The following is an 18,372-nucleotide window of genomic DNA, read 5'->3' as shown; positions in this document are numbered from 1 at the left end:
AGAGGCAGCGCTCGCTGACAGCCCGGCCCACACCACCTGCCTGCCGCTTCTCCCGGTCCCTGAGGCACAGCCCAGCGTCGAGGGAAGCCACTGTCTGGCCCTCCCAGGCCTTTTCAGCCTCACTTTGATGGTTTCACCCCACGTGGATGGAGCATTTCCCTTCCCTCACTGTCCGCATCACCCCTCACAACCTCTCTCTGCCTGAACCATCTCTTCTTTCCCTAAGAGGCCTTTCTCTCCTCTCTCCACTTTGTTCCATCCTCTCCTGCCTCCCCAGATGGGACCAGCTGGGACGCAGTATTCACGGGGTCACAGGCGCTTGGGGAGGGAGGGACTCTCAACTTCAGCTCCTGCACCCAAGGGGCCCCTCTAGAGGAGCACCCTCGGCAGAGAGGACGGCTGTCACTCTGCTTGCGTCCATCCTCACGGACTCCTCTGTGTCGGCCCAATCAGTAGCCATCCCCTTCTCATTTTACAAACGTAGGCACTATAGCTCAAAGAGGCCCAACAAGGCCTCCAGGAACACGCCGTTTCCCGTTTCCAAGGGCAGTTTAAATTGCTAGAAACAGGACAAACCTCATTACAAACTTCATTTCTTCTCCGTGAAATCTCCCTTCCCGTCTATAAGGCTAGGGCAGGACATCTGGATCCCTCCAACAACTCTGTCCCCACTGTTCAGGGCAGAGCCAGACTGCTCCCCTCCCGGCCTTGGACTTGGGATTAACTGGACACCAGGAATCCCAGACCCATTCACTGATCCCAGCGCCTGTCTCTGAACTGGGCAGACAGGAGGGCAGGACTCGCCCTTCCCCCAGGGCCTCGGCGTCAGAGAGTGTTGGGGGAACCCCGGCAGCTTTCTTTGCCAACAGAATCCCAGCTGGGCTTTCGAAGAAGCCCGACAGAGAGAGCAGGCCAGAGGGAAAGAAGAACACACGTTCCAGGAGGCCCCGAATTCTCAGATAGTAGCAACTCGGCCCCAAAGATACAAGAGCACCTTTCTCCAAGTCCCTGGGCCCCGACTGGGGGTAGTGCGACCTAGAGGAGCCTCCACGGCCCACACCACAGCCTTTCCACACAGAGATGGCGGGGGGAACGTCATACAGCCACATGTAAGTGTGGAGAAGTGGGGAGGGACGCCATAGAACCCTGCAGCGCGGATTGCTGTCATCCTGGAGCATCCGTGCAGGACCCGGGGTCCCCCAGACCAGGCTTTCCCAGGCAGCGAGCCACAGGCGGGTGATACATGAGCCCAGATACTGACCCCTCAGCCCGCAGGGCAGCCAGGCAAAGGGGCTGTGACCACCTGAGCTCCAAGCGGCTCTGCTCATCCTAGATACCAAACAACACTGCCGCTGTCTGTGCGCCTCGATGGGGAAAAGGCTGCTCTAAGCTCACCTCTTCCTTCTTCAGAAAAGAAATGTAAGGTCTGGAGCAGGGAAGTGACCTGCCCAAGCCCATCAGCTCATCCGTGGCAGAGAATGAGCTGGAATCAGGGTCCCGGCTCCCCATCCAGCCCTCTTTCTGCTGCGTGCTCCCCACCACGGCCCACTTGGTTTCTTGGTGGTTGGGCCAGGGCCTCCCCACCCAGCTATGTACCAGAGTTTCCCCAGATAGAGCCGCCCGTGCACCAACTCGAGGGCTGCTCTGGGTGGAGCGGGGTCAGCAGGGGCAGTGAGGGGGAGCCCTGCCCTCACTGTGGGGAGTGGTCCCCAGAGCCCAGGGATCTACGGTCGTGTGGGGCCCAGTTCCATCTGAGCAGCAGGTGAAGGATGCTGCTTCAGCGAGCTGCAGACCAGTAATCTCCTCATTTGTCTTGTCAACATCCTTGTCCCACAGAGTGTCAAGTCCATTACGGAAAGATTTTCTGCCAGGAAGATACTTAGTGTCAGTCCAGGAAGCAGCAGGGGCCTGAGCTCAGGTGCGGACCTCTGACCTTCAACCTTCAGGGAGCAAGCCAAAGCCATTTCTTCACTGGAGGTAAAGCCAGTGGCTCCCGTCCAGGCAGTAGCACCTGAGCCCATGGTAGGGTGGGAAATGGGTATGTCGGGCCGCTGGGATTTCCCCATCACAGCGTCCACGCGCAAACCATCTCCTCGATCTGCTGGAGCCCCCTAGCACTGCCTCAAAAGGCGTGGCCCAAAACTAATCAGGAAATGTGAGAATCAGAATGTCTGTGCTAGGAGGGGCCTCAGTCAGTCAATCACCCAGTTCAGCCCTGTGGGATGGGCAAGGCTTATCACTGAGTCATCACAGTGCCACAGGCAGAGGCAGGATGGGAACCTCGGCCATCACCCCACTGTGAGGTATGATGATGAGAGCCCAGGGCAGGCCACGCAATGCACAGACCATCTTCGAAGTCACCATTCCATCCACCACTAACCCTGCCCACCACCAGGGCCCAAGAGTATGTCCAGATGGTCACCCTTTGGCCAGTGCCTCCCTTCTCATGGGGCCCAGGATTTCTCCCACCAGTACATGTGTATCATCCTATCTCAATCCCTTAGAGCATGCTTTCTCAGTGGGAGAGGAGGGTATCACCCCCAAGGGAGCAAAAACGGGCTCCTGGGTAGGCAAAAAAAAAGGAGATATTACAGTGGTTTGTGGCCCTCCAAAACTCAACCCTATCTGACAAAATTTTAATACTTGGCATTTACTATGGACTAAATTGTGTTCCCTCCCCAAACTCATATGCTGAAGCCCTAAACCGCCAATGTGACTGTATTTGAAGATAGGGCTTTTAGGAGGTAATTAAGGTTAAATGAGGTCATAAGGGTGGGGCCATAATCCAGTAGGACTAGTGTCCTTATAAGAAGAGGAAGAGACCTTTCTCTCTCTCTCTCTCTCTCTCTCTCTCTCTCTCTCTCTCCACCCTCCTCTCTCTTCTCTCTCTTCTCTCTATCTCCCCACTCCAATCCCCCACTTCCTTCCCACCCATTCCCACCCCTACCCTGTGAGGACACAGTGAGAAGGCTGATGTCTGCAAACCAGGAAGAGAGCCCTCACCAGAAACCAAACCTGCCAGACCTTGATCTTGGACTTCCAGCCTCCAGAACCGTGAGATAATAGACTTCTGTCGTTTAAGCCACCCAGTCTACGGTATTTTGTTATGGCAGCCCAAGCAGACTAAGACAGTATTTCTCTAGTTCGAGCGAATTAACTTTTCTCCTTAGAGGGGCAACAATGAAAACAAAGAAAAAGTTTGAGAAACATTGTCCTAGAGAGTTCTTCATTTGAAAGGGCTTAGGGTGTCACTGGAGAATCTTTCATTTCACAGTCTAGAGTAGTTCTTCTCAACTGGCAGCGACTGTGCCCCCAGGGGACATTTGGCAGTGTCTGGAGACACACTGGGCTGTCACAGCTTGGGGGACTGCTACTAGTGCCCAGTAGGCAGAGGCCAGGGATGCTGCGAAACATCTTACACTGCACAGGATGGCTCCTGCCACGGAGAGAATTACCCAGGTCAATGTCAATAATGTTGCTGTTGAGAAACCCTGGTTTAGAGCAAAAGAAACTTCGGAAGGTTTTACATATTGCCACAAAGTGCCTGGAAGCCTGAGGTCTGGGGCCCACAAGCAAGCCCACCCTGGCCCTCTTTAAGCAGCAGTGGTGACTCCAGGAAGCTCATCCCAGCCCCAAGAGTTCCCAAAACCGGAAGGTCCTCCCTAGTGCCTGAGCAGGGGCAGGCTGCCCTGGGTCACCCAAAGGCCAGAGGGAACAAGGCCAAGAAGAAAGAACCAAAAAACTCACTGGGCTCCTATACACAGACCACGGCCAGCAAAGCTAGAGCTCAAATGGGCCTTCTCACTCCCCAGGCAGGCCAAGGCAGGAGTGGCCAGAGAGCAGAGGCTCTCCTCAGCGGGATTCAAGAAGCAGAGCCCCCAGGGGAGAGGGAAATTTCAGAGCAGAATGGACGATGATGATAGGAACGCCGACAACCACGGCTAACGGCTCCCACGCACTCGGCAGCATGCTGAGCCCTGGACAGCCATTGGTTCACTCTGACCTCATGACCATCCAGCGAGGTAGGTACTCTCCCCTCTGCACCAGAGAGGAAACTGAGGCATAGAGAGGTCGAGTAACTTGCCCAAAGTAGAACAGCTGGAAAGGACCCAGCCAGGCAGGACAGGTGACGAAATGGGAGAGCAATACCACGTTTCAGATTCAAGATCTCCTGCACGGCAAGCTCATTCTAGGCAATTCCTGTAAATGCTTTACGCCACACACAACCTTGGGGATGGGCGTTAAGGTTCCCTCTTTACATATGAAGACCCCAAGGCTCAGAGGCGTTCGGGGGCCTGCTGGCGAGCCGACACCTGAGCCAAGCCCCAAGGCCCGATCCACCACCCACGGGGGCCGGAGTAGGTCTGGCGAGGCCCCAGCATGAGCCCACTCACCTGAGAAGATTGAAGCAAGCCTGAAGATGTCCGAGAGGCGGGCGGTCACTGGCTCGTAGGGTGAGGCTTCATAAAACTCCTCACCTAGAAGAGAGAACCGTGTCAGGCCCAGGCTCACATCCTGCCCAAAGTGCTGCACAGGGCAGGTTAGGAATGAAATGCTGCACATTTCACATGAGAAAGGTACTTCTCTCCAACCAGAGCAGGTCAGAACTGCCTAATACATCTCCCTCGTGACCTCTCTGCATGTCCCGGCCTCTTCTAAGGACTTCCGAATGCTTCTGGAAAGAAGGCACAGGGGAGCTGGAACCCTGTGGAAGGCCAGGTACAAATCCCAGGATTTGAAGCCAAAGGGCCCTCCACAGTCATTCAGTACAACTTTCTCATTTCACAGGGGAGGGCTCTGAGGTGGCCCAGAGAGGCGAAGCAACCTGCCTGAGATCACACAGCTACTCATGGCGGAGCTTGAGCTGGACTCCAGCCTCACACCAGCATTCTCTCCCATCACACCAGGCTGGCTCTGCCCAGACTTAAGGGGACAGGATTTCCCCTTTGCTTCCCACCAGGCCACCAGGAGAATCTGACTGGCTGAAGGTCCGCTGGGTGGAGGCCTGACTGCGGCTCCTGTCTGACTGACTCCCGACCTGCCTTCCCCTCCACCTGCTGCTTCTCAGCCCTCTCCTCCAGGCTCCGGGGTGCACCAGAGGCTCGGGGAACAGAAAAGCAAGCGAGTGACAGGAGATAAACGGCACAAGGCTGCCCTGGAGACCCACCACCACCTCAGCGGGACTCCAGCCTCCTCTGCCAATGCCTCGGCAGCAAAGGAAATATCCTCTTGAGACATGACGGCGAGGAGAAATCAATGGATAATCACTCAGACTGTGTGTGTGTGTGTGTGTTGAGCGGGCAGGGGAGACAGGTGATGACCACAGCCTCACACACTGATTTCCCATCCACCCGGGGCCCAGCGCCAGGGGCAAGTACCCTCGCCTAACGAGGAGCATGTGGGGCAGCACCCCTGGGGGCCACCTGCAGGAGGGAGCCGGCCTCCAGAAGAGGAGCCTTGGAATCTGCTTGCAAGGGGCTCATTCAGCCAGGCCCCCAGAGTCACCCACAGGCTAGCCCTCAAGGCTTGACCAGCCCTCCGCTGGTCCACGGACCAGGCATCTATCTGTCTGCTATACCAGGCAGACCCCCCAGAGAAGGGTACAGACCCCCAGAGGACGTGCAGGAAGAGCATGCCCCCTGGAGAAGCGGCCCCGCCCTTCACTGTACCACACAGGAGCACCTTAGGCCCTGCCACACCCAGCACACAGGGCACCTTACGCACAGGGGGTGCCCACTGGTACCTGCCAACGGACCTAATCCAAAGGTTACTCTTTCCTTCAGGCCTGTCTCCGATCCCACCTACCCCCGGGGCACGCAGGGCCATCGCAGGCCTGCACGATCCCAGCAGCCTCCACTCTACCCGCCGGCACTGGAGAAACTCCCTGTGGTGGGGTGACCAGCCATGCTATCTGCTGCAGCCAAACAACACAAGAGCTTAGGAAGCACTTTTGTAATACAGATGACGTTGTATTGTGCTGCCTTCGTGCCAGCACAGCACTATTAGAAGTGCTTTAGGGGGCTTCCCTGGTGGCGCAGTGGTTGAGAATCTGCCTGCTAATGCAGGGGACATGGGTTCGAGCCCTGGTCTGGGATTCCACATGCCGCGGAGCAGCTGGGCCCATGAGCCACAACTACAGAGCCTGCGCGTCTGGAGCCTGTGCTCCGCAACAAGAGAGGGCGCGACAGTGAGAGGCCCGCGCACCGCGATGAAGAGTGGCCCCCACTCGCTGCAACTAGAGGAAGCCCTCGCACAGATACGAAGACCCAACACAGCCAAAAATAAATATAAAAATAAATAAATAAATAAAAGATTATTATTAAAAAAAAAAGAAGTGCTTTAGATGTACTAACTCATTTAATCCTCTTAATTTCTCTAGGGGGTAGGCACTATTATTCTCCCTATTTTACTGATAAGGAACTGGGGCACAGAGACACTGAGGTACTTGCTCGAGGTCACACAGCTGGTAAGTGGCAGAGCCTGGTTTCAAACCCAGGAAGTTGGCTCCAGAGTCCAAGTACTTAACCATCATGAATACTGTCTCCAAAAGTAAAAAGTGTTATTGAAACCAAATTGTTCTTAAACAAGTACTACTGTTGCTTAACTTTTCACAGAGCAATCTTCTGCGGGCTGGGTTGCTCCCCCAGAGCAGGGTCTGTCCGTCCCTATAGCATCTGGCATAGCACCGTGCCTGGGTATGGATAGGTTAGTATGATTGACTAGGAGGGGACAGGGGATGGATCTCTGGGGGAAAAGAGCCTCTTCCATGACTGGGTGGGAGGAGCCCATCCTATTTAACTCAACTTCCATCTCCTGCTCCTGCAGCGGAATTCACCAGCGGGAAATCCGAGACCTGCCTGGCAGCCAGACTGAAGCCAAATCCAGGATGTCAGATTCCAGGGCCACGACCTGGGAGACGACAAGTAGGAGAGGCCTTGGCACTTCACGTCTGCAGGACCAGGATGACCCTGAACTTCAGCATCACCTTTGGAGAAGGCAAGAAGCCTGGTCCCTTGTGCAGCCAACAGTGACAGCCCCACCGTGTAAATACTGGTGGTTACGGGGGTGGTGACGGCAGAGGGGAAGACAGGCCCAAGGCCACAGCTCTCCCCCAGGGCAGTGGCAAGGGGTCTGGATAAGGAGTCGGGGGCCTGGTCCCACCAGCTGCTTGCTGTGTGCCCTGGGAAGCCCCCGACTCGCCTCCCTGCATCTCAGCTTCCCCGCCAGAACGATCTCGAGGCCCTTTGCGGTTGGGACCGTCTAGGAGCTCGGCAGAGGCCACAATCCTGCCACCGCCAGCTCTGCCCGCACGCTGAGGGCCTCAGTCTGCGCAGCGAGCTCAGCCTCAGGTAGAGGCAGAAGATGGAGCCGAGTCTCCGGCGAATCGCAGCAGGAGAAGCCAGAATCTAAGTGCAAACCCACATGGGTCTCTCCTCTCCGTGATCCCCCCACCCCGGCCCAAGCCAGGTTATTAAGAGTCTTAAGGAATAGGGAGGGTGTGTTTGTAGCCTCCCCAGGAGACCACTCACCCCACACCAGGAATAGCCCCCTCTCAGGAAGATCCTGTCCCTCAGAGGAACACCACCTGCTGTTAAAAAGGTCATGAAGAACCTAGTGGTAAGACGGGAATAAAGACACAGACCTACTAGAGAATGGACTTGAGGATATGGAGAGGGGGAAGGGTAAGCTGTGACAAAGTGAGAGAGTGGCATGGACATAATATACACTACCAAACGTAAAATAGATAGCTAGTGGGAAGCAGCCGCATAGCACAGGGAGATCAGCTTGGTGCTTTGTGACCACCTAGAGGGGTGGGAGAGGGAGGGTGGGAGGGAGGGAGACGCAAGAGGGAGGGGATATGGGGATATATGTATATGTATAGCTGATTCACTTTGTTATAAAGCAGAAACTAACACACCATTGTAAAGCAATTATACTCCAATAAAGATGTTAAAAAAAAAAAAAAAAGGCCTCTGGGTTCCTCTGGTCAGCCCTGGACGGAAACCACCTCTGGCCCCAAGACCCAGGGGGAGAGGACTGTGCAATCTGCAAGGGGTGGGGGGCAGGGTTCTGAGGAAGGAGAAAAGCAGGGGTCTGCCTTTCTAGAGTGGGACCAGGGGAAGGGTTCCCCAGCCTGTACACGCCAGCACAGGGACCACGGCTTCCCCAGTGCTTTCACCCTCTGAAGCACACAGTAGGTGCTTAACAGATATTTGTTGAGTAAATGAACCAACAAACCATCTCAAGCCTTGGAACGGGGAGAGTTTACAGTCAGGCCCTCCTGGGTTGAAAGGGCCTTGAAGACACAGCAGAAGGCAGCATAAAATGCACACTATGCCTATTGTTGTCATCAAACTGCCTCATCGTCACGGCTCCGAGCAAGGTCCCAGGAGCCCTGATGCGGTGATGCCCACGGGGCCAGTCCGATGGGAAGGTTCTCAGGCGGCCCACCCAACTCTCCAGCCGGCAGCTCTTCCATCCCTTTCCTGTCCATTCTGCACCCACAGCAAGCCCACCCACTTCTGCCCAGTCTCCCTCGGCTGAAACTGAAGGCTGTCGGAAAGAAAGCAAAAACCTAAACAACCCAGCTGGCTGAATTGGGGCCTTTAATGTTCTGGGCACGAGTCAGGCGGTGTGGCGGGCGGGTACACAGCTCCTTGTCTCACAGAGAACAGAGTGCCCGTCTCTGTGGCCGGCTCCCTCTCTTTGCTAACTTCTAGTTCTAGGACTCCAGCATTGCTAGCAATGGAAGAAGTGACCACCCGATTCATGAGGAATTACTTTGTTACTAGTGGTGGTAATACTATTAATAATTCCATGTCCGCTTATTCCTGTTTTCAGGGCACATTTGAACCCTCGGGGCCACTGCTCAGGAAGCTCTCGATATCCAGGCCCCACCCCTGGGCCCAGTTTCCTCCTCCCCCTCCAGCAGCTGAAGGTGGTGCTGCCCCTCAGATCCTAGGCTGACGCCTCCCCTCCCCCAGGGGCACAGATCCACAGAGCACCCCTCTCTCTTATTCACCTCAGCCTCTCCATTATTACTATCCTACCTTAGAATTTAAACTGCTCGACTCTCTCGCATCTTTAAAAAAAAAAAAGTCATCCTTTGTTCTTCTCCCATCTTCACACCAAAATTCAAGAAGTTGGCCACAGTCATCATTCCCCTCTCCCCGGCTCCCAGGCACCCCTTAAGCAGGCTTGCTCCCAGCAGCCACCTAAGGCGCTCACCCCAAGGGCATCAGGGACCCTTTCCACCCCTCTCCTGCTGGGCCTGAAGTCTTAGAGGCTGGTGACCCTCCTTCCTCTGAGAGTGAGCCCCTCCCAAGGTGTCCTACTGTCCCTCCTACCTCACCCCCAGAGCCTCCTTAGTCATCCTTGCAGCCCATCTTTAAATGGCAGTGGTCCTGGGGGCTCTGTCCCTGACCTCCTCCCAATGTGACTGCACCCACTCCCTTGGCCCCAGTTACCACCTGCAGTCTGCTGGCGACTTCTAAATCCCTATGTCCAGTCGCTCTTCCTCACGTGACCCCCAGCCCTGCGTGCCCAGCTGTCTGTAGGGCGGGGCCGATGAGGGGCACACGCCCCAGAAGAAATTCACATCTCCCAGCCCTCCCCCAACTCAGTACCTTCACTGTCATCAGCCACATCACCCACCCAGCTGCCCAAGACTGAAAATTGGGGGCCCCCCTGACTCCTCTGACCCTTCACCAGGACCTGTCGATTCTACCTCCTGGACAGCTCTTAGATCCTCCTTTTCTGCCACTGTCCTCATTCAGCCGCCATCATTCCTGGCCTGTATCACAGCAGAGGCCTCCAAACAGTCTCTCCAATCTACTCTCTTCACTGGAACCACGTGAACTTTGTCCTGAAGCACATATCCATCGTGTAAAACCTTCCAGGGGTGCTGCCCACCAGATCCGTACCCCTCCCATCTCTCCTCCCCCATCCCCACTTCCACCCGCCGCTACCACACTGAGTTACCTGCAGGTCTGTAAGCGAGTTCCACTAACCTGAGTTACCCGCAGGCCTTTGCCCAAGCTCTCCCTCCACCTCCCATACTCTCCCCATACATCTTCACCAGGTAACTGCAGCTCATTCTTGAAGCTCAGCTTGGAGGCTGCCTCTTCCAGGAAGGCGCTTTAGATTTTGTAAGAAGGGGTTTGATGCCCCTGCTTGGTGCTGCCGCAGCACCCAGTGCTTCCCACTCACATCACCAAATGAGATAACTGTTACCAAATAACTTCTCTGCATCCCCCACCCCACCCCGAGCATGAGCTCCACAAAGGCAGAGGTTGCCTCAGCTGTTCTCAACTGTTGCCACAAGGCCTAGCAGCCAGTAAACCCTCAATAAACAGTTGCTGAATTAATAAGTGAATGCCTGACCCCGGTGGCCAGCAAATCCTCCACACCCCAGTCTGGAGGGGGAGGAAATGGGGGAGGTGGCTGTCCGGGGAAAGGCTTACAGGTTCTGCCTTGGGCCTTGGAGGCGGGCTTGCCCAGGGCTGTGGGACCCGCTGCCCACACGCCGCTCAGAGCTCTGTTGAAGGTGCCTAGGCCAGGCCCGGGGTCAGGAAGCCACCTGAAGGGCAGGCCTCCTGGGAGCAGGAAGGCAGGAGGGGGACGGCGGGGAGCGGCAAGGGCTGGTTTGCTGTCGTGCAGACCTCACAGCTCCGCCTGCACGCCGCCTACCCCTTCTCACTCCTCTGTCCTCACTTGTCCATCCACCTGGGCACCCTTGCCTCCCCTTCTCTTGTCACCACTGCACACGGCCATCCAACCAGCCCCGATTCACTTCCCCTCCCACCACCCCACCGTCTCTCCTCCCCACCTCCTCCTTCGTCTGTCTCTCCAACAACAGCTGCCCTCCTAGGTTGGGCAGCTACCTCCTCTGGCTTCTAGGTTCCCTGGAAGGTGGAGAGAGAGAGAGCTGTGGCCACTCTGCCCCGTTACCAGGCCCTCCCGCTGAACCTGGGCCCCAGGAGGCCCTCCCACCACCCCATCCGCAGCGTGCCTCCCAGCGAGGCGGGCGGACTTACCCTCGGTCAGCCCCAGGTGGATGCTCCAGTAGATCTGCAAGCACTGCAGCTCCTTCTTCATGCCCCGCTTGCAGCGGCAGTCGTACAGCGGGCTCTCCTGCAGCACCTCCAGGGCCGCCTGGCACTCCTTGTTGGCCAGCATGGTGTTGCGGTCCCGGCCGGCCAGGCACTGGCGCAGCGTGCGGTAGCGGGAGCTGCAGTTGGATTCGGCCGCGCACAGCTCATTGGCCCGGACACAGTCCACTGGGGGGCGCCAGCCGTGGAGCTCGGGGCCCTGCGGGGAGGAAGGGCTGGCCAAAGAGCGGAGGGTCTGGTCTGGGTGGTGGGGAGGGAAGACAAGCACGAATGAGGGCCGCAGTCACCGACCCCAGAGGCAGGCCTGGGGGCTTGGGCCCTTCTGGGAAAGTCACACCCATTCTACTCGGCACAGCAAGGCCGACTCAAGGCTGCCTTCCCCAACAGAGAGCAGGTCGGAGGAAGGGCTGCTAAAGGGTCCCAAGAGTCCACCATCTCTCCTCAAACCCGAAGGAGAAAAGCTGCCCTCTGCCCTGGTCCTACCAGACTCTCTTCTGGTTCCACTCCGTGGCCCTGGGCCCAGGAGCACAGAAAAGCCAGAGGCCCCAGCAAGACCACAGACAGTCTAAGATGCCAGGAAGCCAGAGAAGGATGCCACACCCTCAGCAGAGAGCTGGCGGCTGCAGGGCCTCCTGGGGTGGGCCGAGGGGGCATCTCACTTTCAGAGCACCCAGACCTCCTCCCAGCAACCTCGGGTCCAGCCAGAGGTCCATCCAAGGCACCAGACTAAACCTTGAAAGCAGCAACAGATGGTTTAACTCTCACAGCCTCTTAGAGGCCAGAGTCAGCCCCTGCATTCTACCCTGGGGAAACTGAGGCCCAAGGAAGGGAGATGACAAGTCAAGGTCACACGCAGGCTGAAAAGACCCCTCTAACCCCCCAGTCTATCCATTCTGAGTCCCCAGACTTCCCGAGGAGACAGGGAGAGACATGCATGACCCCATGGTCTGAGCCCAGAGGGAGGCGCTCCTCCAGGGGGGCTCAGCCCTCCACACCTTCCTGTCCCACAGTGCAGCCAGAGACAGAAAACGTACCCTGTGGACAAGATCCACTACGGGCCCCGCCAAAGAAAATGCTGCAGACCTAGCAACTCCATCCCACCACACCTCCCACCCAGACACACCTCCCTCTCTCCCTCTCCATCGGGCTGTCTCTCTCCCTTTCTCTCTCCTATTTCTTTTTCTCTTTCTTTCCTCTCCTCCCCACCCTCCCTTGAAACCCTCTCCCCTCTGTCTCCCCTTTTTTTTCTTCTTTCCAGAAGCCAAATAACAAGTCAATTGCAAGCTGACCCTGGCCTCGCACACAGCCCCTCGCCTCCCCGACGATGAACAAGCAGGAATCAGTCCACCCTCCTCATCCACGGCCTCAAGTGTCCAAACCCACGGTCCTCGGAAGGGAAGAGGTCAAGTAAGGAGATTCGGAGGGGAAGGGCAAGGAAAGAAAGCGCCGCTTGGTCCTTTCAAAAGCAAGCTCCCAAAACGGCTTCCTCTGGACACAGACATTCTCCCGGTCTCCCAGTCCTCTCCAAGCCCCTCACTCAGATCCTGCCCCACAAAAAAGCCATACCATGGCCCAAAGCCAACACTGGCTTTTCCAAGACCCGAGGAGTGATCTGGGGGAGCTTCCTCCACTCTATCCTGCCCCAAAACATAAAAAGATCCTAGGGAGAAGTCCCCCCCTCTAGCCCCCCGTCCCCAATCCCACAGAATCCCCTCCATCTCTACCCAGAACCGCCACTTCCCACTCCTTTCCCCAAGGAGGCCCTGCTCGGGGGGCAGCCACCACAGGGAGACAGCGACACCTAGAGGCAGAGTGCTGCACCGCGAGCCTGTCACTCCCGACTGAGTGCCGAGGGGAAAGGAATCAAGGGATGGGCTCCTGGAGGGCCAGGCCTACCCCACTAGGAGAGCAAGGGGTGGGCCTGGGTTGGAGAAGCCCTCAGAGTCCAGAGCAAAAGACTTCCCTTCTCCTCCTGACCACACCTCTGCCTCAGGACAGGAGGAACTGAAGGCTGTGGCCAGGCTGAGACAAGACCATTGAAGAAACCAGCATGGAATGTGGTCATGGACAGTGGGGCATCTGCCCAGGTGTCGGTGGAGAAGTGTCCTCCGCCCAAGCCCAGGCAGCAGCCTTACTGCCCGGCTTCAGCAAATTCCTGGGTCTCTGAGCGGGACTCGGCTGTATCTGGGCCACCCAGGAGCAGCTGTGTTGACCCAGCCTCACCGGTACCTGCTGCCCCACCTAGCCAGCCAGGTAGCCAGCCTGCTGGAGCCTCAAGACCGGCCCAGCCCTGGGCCTTCCACTGACTCCGCTCAGCCCAGCAGCCCAGCAGGCGTCCCCCCTCCCCCGCTGGCGTCACCTGAGGCTGCACTGTCCGAGGTAAAATGAGAAAGGGGCATCCTACCCAGGCTTAAAGGTCAGGACCTTAGCCTAGGGAACTGGGGCAATAAGGAGACTTCCTCCCTGCCCTACAGGTGAGGTCTAGAGCCCCAAGGGATGATCCTTATAGAATCCTGGGCTTCCCTCATCCTGCCGGCTCCCAGGCAGGGAGATGCTCTGTAGGAGGGCCGGTGCATCTTCCGACCAAACTCCCTGACTCTTCTAGTCGGAGTCATGACCCCCAGAACCAATCAAGCCCAGCCAGAGAAAGAAGTCATGGCAACTCGGTGCCTTTGGCCAAGAATTCTAGGAGAGTAAAGGTTGGAAGGTATCCTGGTGATGTTTCCAAATTCTAGATCAGGAGAAAACTCAGATCCCTCAAGGAAAGCAAAAAGACATGTAGAACAGCTTTTAAAGACACAGGACTGAGAGACCACACAGAACTACAGCCACCCTCGTGCATCAAATGCCCCACAAGAGCTAGAATGCCAGTGGGACGTGGGCCCTCTGACCAGCCCTCATCCCCACCCCCCATCTCATTTTCTCCCTGAGCTTGTCAACACCGGAGGTCAGGCAGGCTGGGCCAGAAAGGCCTCTCCAGCCCCAGACCTCACTAGAACCTTGGGAGGGGCACACCAAAGGCCCCTGCTCCTAGGAACATGCTTCACTCTACCCCCCACTGAAAATGCCCACCACCTCTCAATGTCCAGAAAAGCCTCTCCCCCAAGTGGAATTTCCAACGAACTCCCAACTATGGGTTCCTTGCCAGGAAAGGGCCCTGGGGCTGAAATGTCCTTAGCACCAGCCTATCCCTTGTTCTCGACTGGCCTAACCCAGAGCCTTTCAACGTCCTGTGGTCACTCAGTTAACCCCACACCCCAGCTTTGGAAAGGGGCTTCTCATGGGAAGGGAACTGAAAGGCTGTAGCCAAAGAGGATGCCAACAGCACCCTGCTCTTCTGCTCTCAACCCCCTACACACTAGGGTCACAGACACCTGGGAGGACATCTCTGAACGGGCCCCCTACACGTGCACAGGAGAGCAGTCTCTCCTCAGGCTCCTCAGCCGGGACAAGCCTGCCTGCAGCCTGGGGGGCTGGGCCTGGAGGTGACTGACGGGCCGGCACTGCTCTCCTCCACCGGGGGGACGGAGACCTCAGAAGGCGCCCACATCTGGAAGCCCTGCCGGCCCAGGGGGTGTGCAGCTCAGGAGCAAGCAATCTGGCTGCTTTTCCGGAAATACAATTTTCTTTTCTTCTTGGCCCTGCTCATTCTTGGCCCCAGAAAGCTGCGTTTTTTAACCAGCAGTAGGAGAAAAGGTCAGGTTTCGTAATAGCCCCTTCAGAGAGAGAGCGTTGCTGGGAAAGGCCGCAGGAGCACAGTAGGCCAGGAGCACCGTCCCAGCCCCTCCCACCCCGAGAAAGCTGCCTGGAGAAAAGCCACCTCTGGCTCGGGGAGGCCGGACAGTGAAGGCCACACCCTAGAGCAGGGCCTGGCCCCCCGGGGATCTCATGCCTGTGGGAGGGGGAAGAGGAGGGAACTGGCAAAGGGCCCAGGCCCCAACCAACATCGACTGGACTGCAAGCCCCCGTCCTAGTCAGGACACTTCTTAGACACCCCCCAGCAAGTGTTTCCGGGATCTGCACCTACCTCCCCAGGCCTTCCCCTCTCCGCTCCTCCAGGAGGGAAAGGGTGCCCTCGTGACCCATCTGGGCAACCTGGCTCACCGCTGGCTACACAGCAGCCCAGGGTGGCAGGAGCAGCACCCACAATGAAGCAGATGTGTGCTTCAGAGCACACACACACACACACACACACACACACACACACCGTTAGCCTGCTCCCTCTCTGGAGCACCTACTGGGGCAGCAGCCTTGCCCGGGGCTCCTGGTTAGCACACAGCCTTGCAAACACCCACTTTTCCTCACCTCCACCCCCAAGAATGCTCCCTCTATACCCCCGTCTCCCAAGCAGCTGAGATAGATCTTGTGTAGCATAAAAAGGGGACGAGGGCTTGGTAATTCGGGGTGCGAAAGAGACTGCCGGGGTTCAGGGGCACCAGGCAGCCCCTGCTCGCTGCCCTTGGGGGCTTACAGAATGAGCAGTGGTCTTTGTTCAGTCCAGGATTCTCCCCTCACCCCTCTCCTTCTTCACCCAAGGAAGCAAACTTTGGCCTCCCTCCCATCTCTTCCCACCAGCTATGGGGTCCCCCGCCCCAGAGGTGGCAAAGGGAAGGCACTGAACAGCGGCCAGAAACACTCCACTCCCGCCCACCCACCTGGCTCAGGTCTGGGCGGGAGGGAGGGCAAACGGTGGGGAGAAACTTGAAAAGTGTTCCAGGGAGTGGAGCCCCTAGGAAGGGGTTCGGAGACTGGGAAGCGGGGTGCATTTTCCAGAGGTTGATTGGCGGGTGGGGGATGGCTGCCAGGACTGCCCCCACAGATGTCCAGCCGGGAGCTCCTGGAGAAACCCATGCCCTCTACCACGATCGACTCAGGGAGCCGCCGGGAAAGGTGGGACTGGCATGATTTTCCTTTCCACGACACTGAGCCTCTCCCCTCCCTTCTCTCTTCCAGATCAAGAGTTGGAATTTTTTTTTTTCTTAAGTTGCCGCAATTTGAACCCATTATTTTGAGGGAAATGAGAGCTATCACTGCGTGTGAGTGAGCGAGTGTGTGTCTGCGTGCGTGTGCGCGGGGATGGTCTGGGTGTTATAATTCTCCTTGCCAATCCCCCGCGTAACCAGCCAGCCGCGGCTCCCGTCCCTCCGCCCGCATCCTCGCCGCCGGCCCTGCTCGGTTCCTCTACGCCCGGGCCCGGCTCGCCCCGCCGCGCGCTCTCCCCGCCGGTCCGTCCCCCGCCAGCGCCCCGCGCGCCCCCCGCGTTCCCGGCTGCTCGCCAGCGCTCGAACGCACGGCCCGCGCAGCGCCCGAGGCTCCGGCGGACACGCTGCCCTCGCCACCCGCAGATACTCACCTAAAAAGAAGAAGAGGCAGAAGGCGTTTGCCAAGATCATGTTAAATAAATCCCACAGGTTTTTTTTTTTTTTTTTGGTCTTTCTCCCTTGGATTAAAAAATAACAACAACAACAACAGTAATAATAATAGCCAAGCAGTGATAATCAGCCCCAAATCCAATGCGGAGATCCCAGCTGGTCCACCCGATGAAGATCCTGAGTCCTGCGATTCTCGCCTCTGGCTGGAGGGGGTAGTGGAATGGAGGGCGGTGGGCGGCCTCTCGACGCCCCCTCTGCCCACTAAAATCAAATATACACGTATTCGGATGTGTATCTGCTTTCCAAGCCGACAGCCGGTCCTCAGGTCTGCCCGCCCCTCAGCTCATCCGGGAAGGCGCGAGTCCCCACGGGTCCGATTCCCCTGCGCTTCCCCGGAGGGGACTGAGGAGGTGGGGGAGAAGCGATCTGAGAGCGAAGGGCTGGAAGGAAGCGGCGAGGGTGGGGGTCAGAATAAAGCGCAAATAAGAAAGAAATCCACCGACGGGTGTAAGCGCCTAGGAACAAACCAGCGGGAGCTTCGAGGACCAGAGACCGGAGTCGCTTCTTTCGCACAAGACGACGGAAAGATTTTAAAAAATCTTCTCCCGCTAACCCTTGCTCGTGTCACTTTTTTCTAATGGAATTCCAGTGACCGTGTGTCTCTGCGTGCGTGTGTCTTTCTCTCTCCCTCCCTCTCCTCTCCCCGGCTCTCGCTCTTTGCTCCCGCTCTCTCCGGCTCTCCCTCGCTCTCCTCTCCCGCCCCCTTCTCCCTCTCCCTGCTCCTCCCTCCGCCCGCCCCCCTCCCCCTTCGCGGCTCCTTCGCCGGGGCTCTCGCGCCCGCGCCCCTCTCCTCCGCCCGGGGCTCAGCGCTCGGGCTCCCAGGCGCTGGCGGCGCGAGGCGCGGGCGCGCAGCGGAGCAGCGACACTGCAGCGGCGGCGGCGACAAGGCGGTGGCGGTGGCGCCGGGGAACGCGGGCCGAGAGGAGAGCTCCGCCGCTGTCTCCCTCTGGTCTGCCGCCCGCCCTTCCCCGGACTGACCTGCAGCCTTGCCGGAAACTGACAGGCTCCCCCGGCAAAGGCTCGGGCTCCAACCCAAAGCCACCAAAGCCTCCGCACCCTCCTCCTCCCCCCGCCGCGCGCCAACCCCCCCACTGCCCCCGCCCCCGCGCCCCGACCACCGGCTCATGGAGGCCTGGGGAGGCTCAGCGGAGGCCCGAAGGCGTGGAGCGCCGGGCGCCCGAGCCATCCCGGGGGCGTGGGGGGAAGGGCGCTAGAAAAAAAACCCTGCTTGGTGGCTAGGGTCTGGGGACGGGGCTGCACCATCCGCGGGCGGATGCGTCCTTCGGCCGGCGAGCCGAGGCAGAGCGTCTTCCCGAAGGCGCTAGGGAGAAGAAGGATCCCCTCCGGCGCCAGCCCCCAGCGTCCCCGCGCAGCCTGCCTGCCCCGGTCGAGCCCCGCGTACGCATACACGTGTGCTCTCCGCGCGGAGCTCGAGAACTTTCCCCGCACGCCCGCGGCGCGCTCGCCCCCTATACGCCCCAGCGTCGCAGCCCTTCGAGACTGCTCTTCCCCACTTGTCTCCCTCCTCCGGTGCGGGGAGAAGTCTGCCGAGCCGGGACGGCCTGACCGCCTCATCGGAGGCCGGCGAACCTCCCCGAACTGCACGGGAGGGATCGGGGAGGGGGACTCGCACCCCACCCCGGCGGGAGCGCCCCGGGACCGACCCGGGCCAGGTCTCTGCGCCAGGCTCGGCGGCCGGCGCTCGGCTGCGAGCTGGGCTCCGGGGAGTTCTCCCGAGGCAGCAGGCAGCTCCCCGCGGGTGGGGTCCCCTCCCCCTTCCCGGAAGGGGGCGATTGATCCATCTGTCCACGGGCCGGGCTCACCGGCGT

General features: G+C 58.4%; 1 protein-coding gene across 1 annotated transcript in view; it reads right to left on the bottom strand.

Annotated features, from left to right (window-relative positions):
• Positions 1–17,096, bottom strand: part of GFRA2 (GDNF family receptor alpha 2) — a 98,138-nt gene extending 81,042 nt beyond the window's left edge. The window contains exons 1-3 of the mRNA XM_036855681.1: positions 16,465–17,096; positions 11,037–11,351; positions 4,395–4,478 (exon numbers count right to left, since the gene is read on the bottom strand). Coding sequence (XP_036711576.1) covers positions 4,395–4,478; positions 11,037–11,351; positions 16,465–16,504 — 439 coding nt within the window. The 5' untranslated portion in view covers positions 16,505–17,096. The remainder of the gene's footprint in view (positions 1–4,394; positions 4,479–11,036; positions 11,352–16,464) is intronic.
• Between the last annotated feature and the right edge of the window lie 1,276 nt (positions 17,097–18,372).

This window comes from Balaenoptera musculus, chromosome 6, assembly GCF_009873245.2.
Source record: "Balaenoptera musculus isolate JJ_BM4_2016_0621 chromosome 6, mBalMus1.pri.v3, whole genome shotgun sequence".
NCBI lineage: Eukaryota > Metazoa > Chordata > Mammalia > Artiodactyla > Balaenopteridae > Balaenoptera > Balaenoptera musculus.
The sequence above is the reverse complement of the archived record's forward strand: the minus strand, read 5'-3'. Positions and strand labels throughout refer to the sequence as shown.